Genomic DNA, 1800 nt, shown 5'->3' with positions numbered 1-1800 from the left:
AAGTTCTGTCATCAAAAGAAGGCTGGATATAAAGCACTGACAGACAGATGAAGCAGAGAAACACTACCTGGTGTCTGAGGAAGAGTACAGGAAAATCTGTCAGGACTTTGTGGTATACAGGAGCTTCCATAGCCCCTCCCAACCAGCCATGTGCTACTGCTGCTGCAACCCACTGCCTGCTTGTAATTCTGCTCATCTTCAAGGTAAGCAGGGCCATGCCATGCAGCCCTGGGCAGTCTGAGACACTGAGCAGGAAGAGGAGAGAGCAAGTGGCCGGAGCTGGCGGAGCGCGGGGGTGGCAAGTGCCTGGAGCTGGCGGCGTGTGGCAGCCGTAGTAGGGCCTGTACAGCACTGTCTGCGGGGCCTGGGGAATATGTCCCAATTCTCCCCCCACCCTGGGACGGCCCTGGCTGCCACAACAAGGATCGGGTCCCTTCCAGGCATCTGCCCCGGCACACCAACTTCTTATACGTCAAGGTTGCTGCTTTTTTTCCCATTCTGCTCAAAAATGTTGCTGACCCCTGTATTAGAAGATCACATGTTGATACAGATTCTGAAACAGAATCTTGTGAAAATGGGTGGAAACCAGTCACGTATTTTACAGAAGGCACGTAGCCCTGCCAATAGTTATGGGTAATGTGCTCGGAGTAATCTTTGACAAAATATTATGCCCAGAATCAGACAAAGGAAGATCTTGAAAATGGTTTCGCCAATTATCAAGCCACAGTGCAAATTGATTTCTCTTGTAAGCAGTGACCAGAGAACCAAGAACCAAAAGGCGTTTCTGAACCAAAAACGCTCAAGTTTCAATCCTGTCGTTTCAAGCACAGCTGTTCTGGTAAGAGCAACTGAAAGGTTTTGTTTTTATTTTAAAGATGGGGGACAGGGATGACCCACAAGCTTCAGAACCTTGAACACTTCACTGAAATTAAAACTTTGTCCTCCAGAGAGCTGTCATTTTAGTTCTTTTTTTTCTTTTCTGGGGGGAGGGGGGCAGAGAGAGACCGTCTTTCAAGCTAAAAGACCTTATAAAAGGCTTGCTCTAAGCACCAATAAGGGAAGTGATAGTCATGCAGAAAGCAGATTATAAAAAGCATTCGGTACCTCAGTTGGTTTAAGCCTTAACACAAACTACAGACTTGCACAGAGAATGAAAACCAGGCAAGGAGCGAGATACAGAAACTGTTCCAAGAGCACACTAAGAAATCATGAGGGGAAAGAAAAAGAGATCTTCCCCCCCTTCCCTTCGTGTCTGGCCCGTGACTGCATCCCGACCTGGCCTCACTTCTCATTTGCCGGTGAATCCCAAGTGAAATTTTGGCTAGTTGCTTTGCACTGCTCGTGAGCCAGCAGCACTGCTGGCCAGGACGACAGAGGGAGCCTCTCTGGCCTTTCCTGCTCCAAATCGCAGGTCATTCGCCACATACCTGGACTGCAGCTGGTTTCCTTCCGGAGTTTTTGGACATCATCAATCTGCCTCGCCCCATGCGCTGCGTCCCCTGCAGCGAGTCAGCCCCGCCACCTAGAGCCGGGGAGCAAGAAAAGCAACAAAACTTTCCTTTTCCGGGAAAAACACCAGACCGGGAGGGCGGGGAGCCAGGTCACCGCACGGGCCCGTATAGCGGGCCAAGCGCGACTTATCTTCCCCAGCGGCCAGAGGAGCAGGGCAGAGCTGGCGGGGCAGGGGCAGTGGTCCTCTGGCCACGCCCCCTCCCGTCACTCGCCCCTCGGGGGCGGGGCGCAGGCACCTGCGCGGCCGCCCCCGGGCACCGGAACCGGACGGGCCGGAGGCGCAGGGCC

The 1800-nt window shown here is 52.8% G+C and overlaps 1 protein-coding gene across 2 annotated transcripts in view; it reads right to left on the bottom strand.

Annotated features, from left to right (window-relative positions):
- The window catches only part of RAD17 (RAD17 checkpoint clamp loader component), a 33792-nt gene extending 31998 nt beyond the window's left edge, over positions 1-1794 (bottom strand). For both annotated transcript variants that reach the window (XM_019516960.1, XM_019516961.1), the window contains exon 1: positions 1428-1794. In XM_019516960.1, the coding sequence (XP_019372505.1) occupies positions 1428-1487 (60 nt within the window). In that variant the 5' untranslated portion in view covers positions 1488-1794. The remainder of the gene's footprint in view (positions 1-1427) is intronic.
- Positions 1795-1800: the final 6 nt, after the last annotated feature.

Source organism: Gavialis gangeticus, unplaced genomic scaffold, assembly GCF_001723915.1.
Source record: "Gavialis gangeticus isolate Ggan-Ray unplaced genomic scaffold, GavGan_comp1, whole genome shotgun sequence".
Taxonomy (NCBI): Eukaryota; Metazoa; Chordata; order Crocodylia; family Gavialidae; genus Gavialis; species Gavialis gangeticus.
Note: the sequence above shows the minus strand (reverse complement) of the source record. Positions and strands in the feature narration are given on the sequence as shown.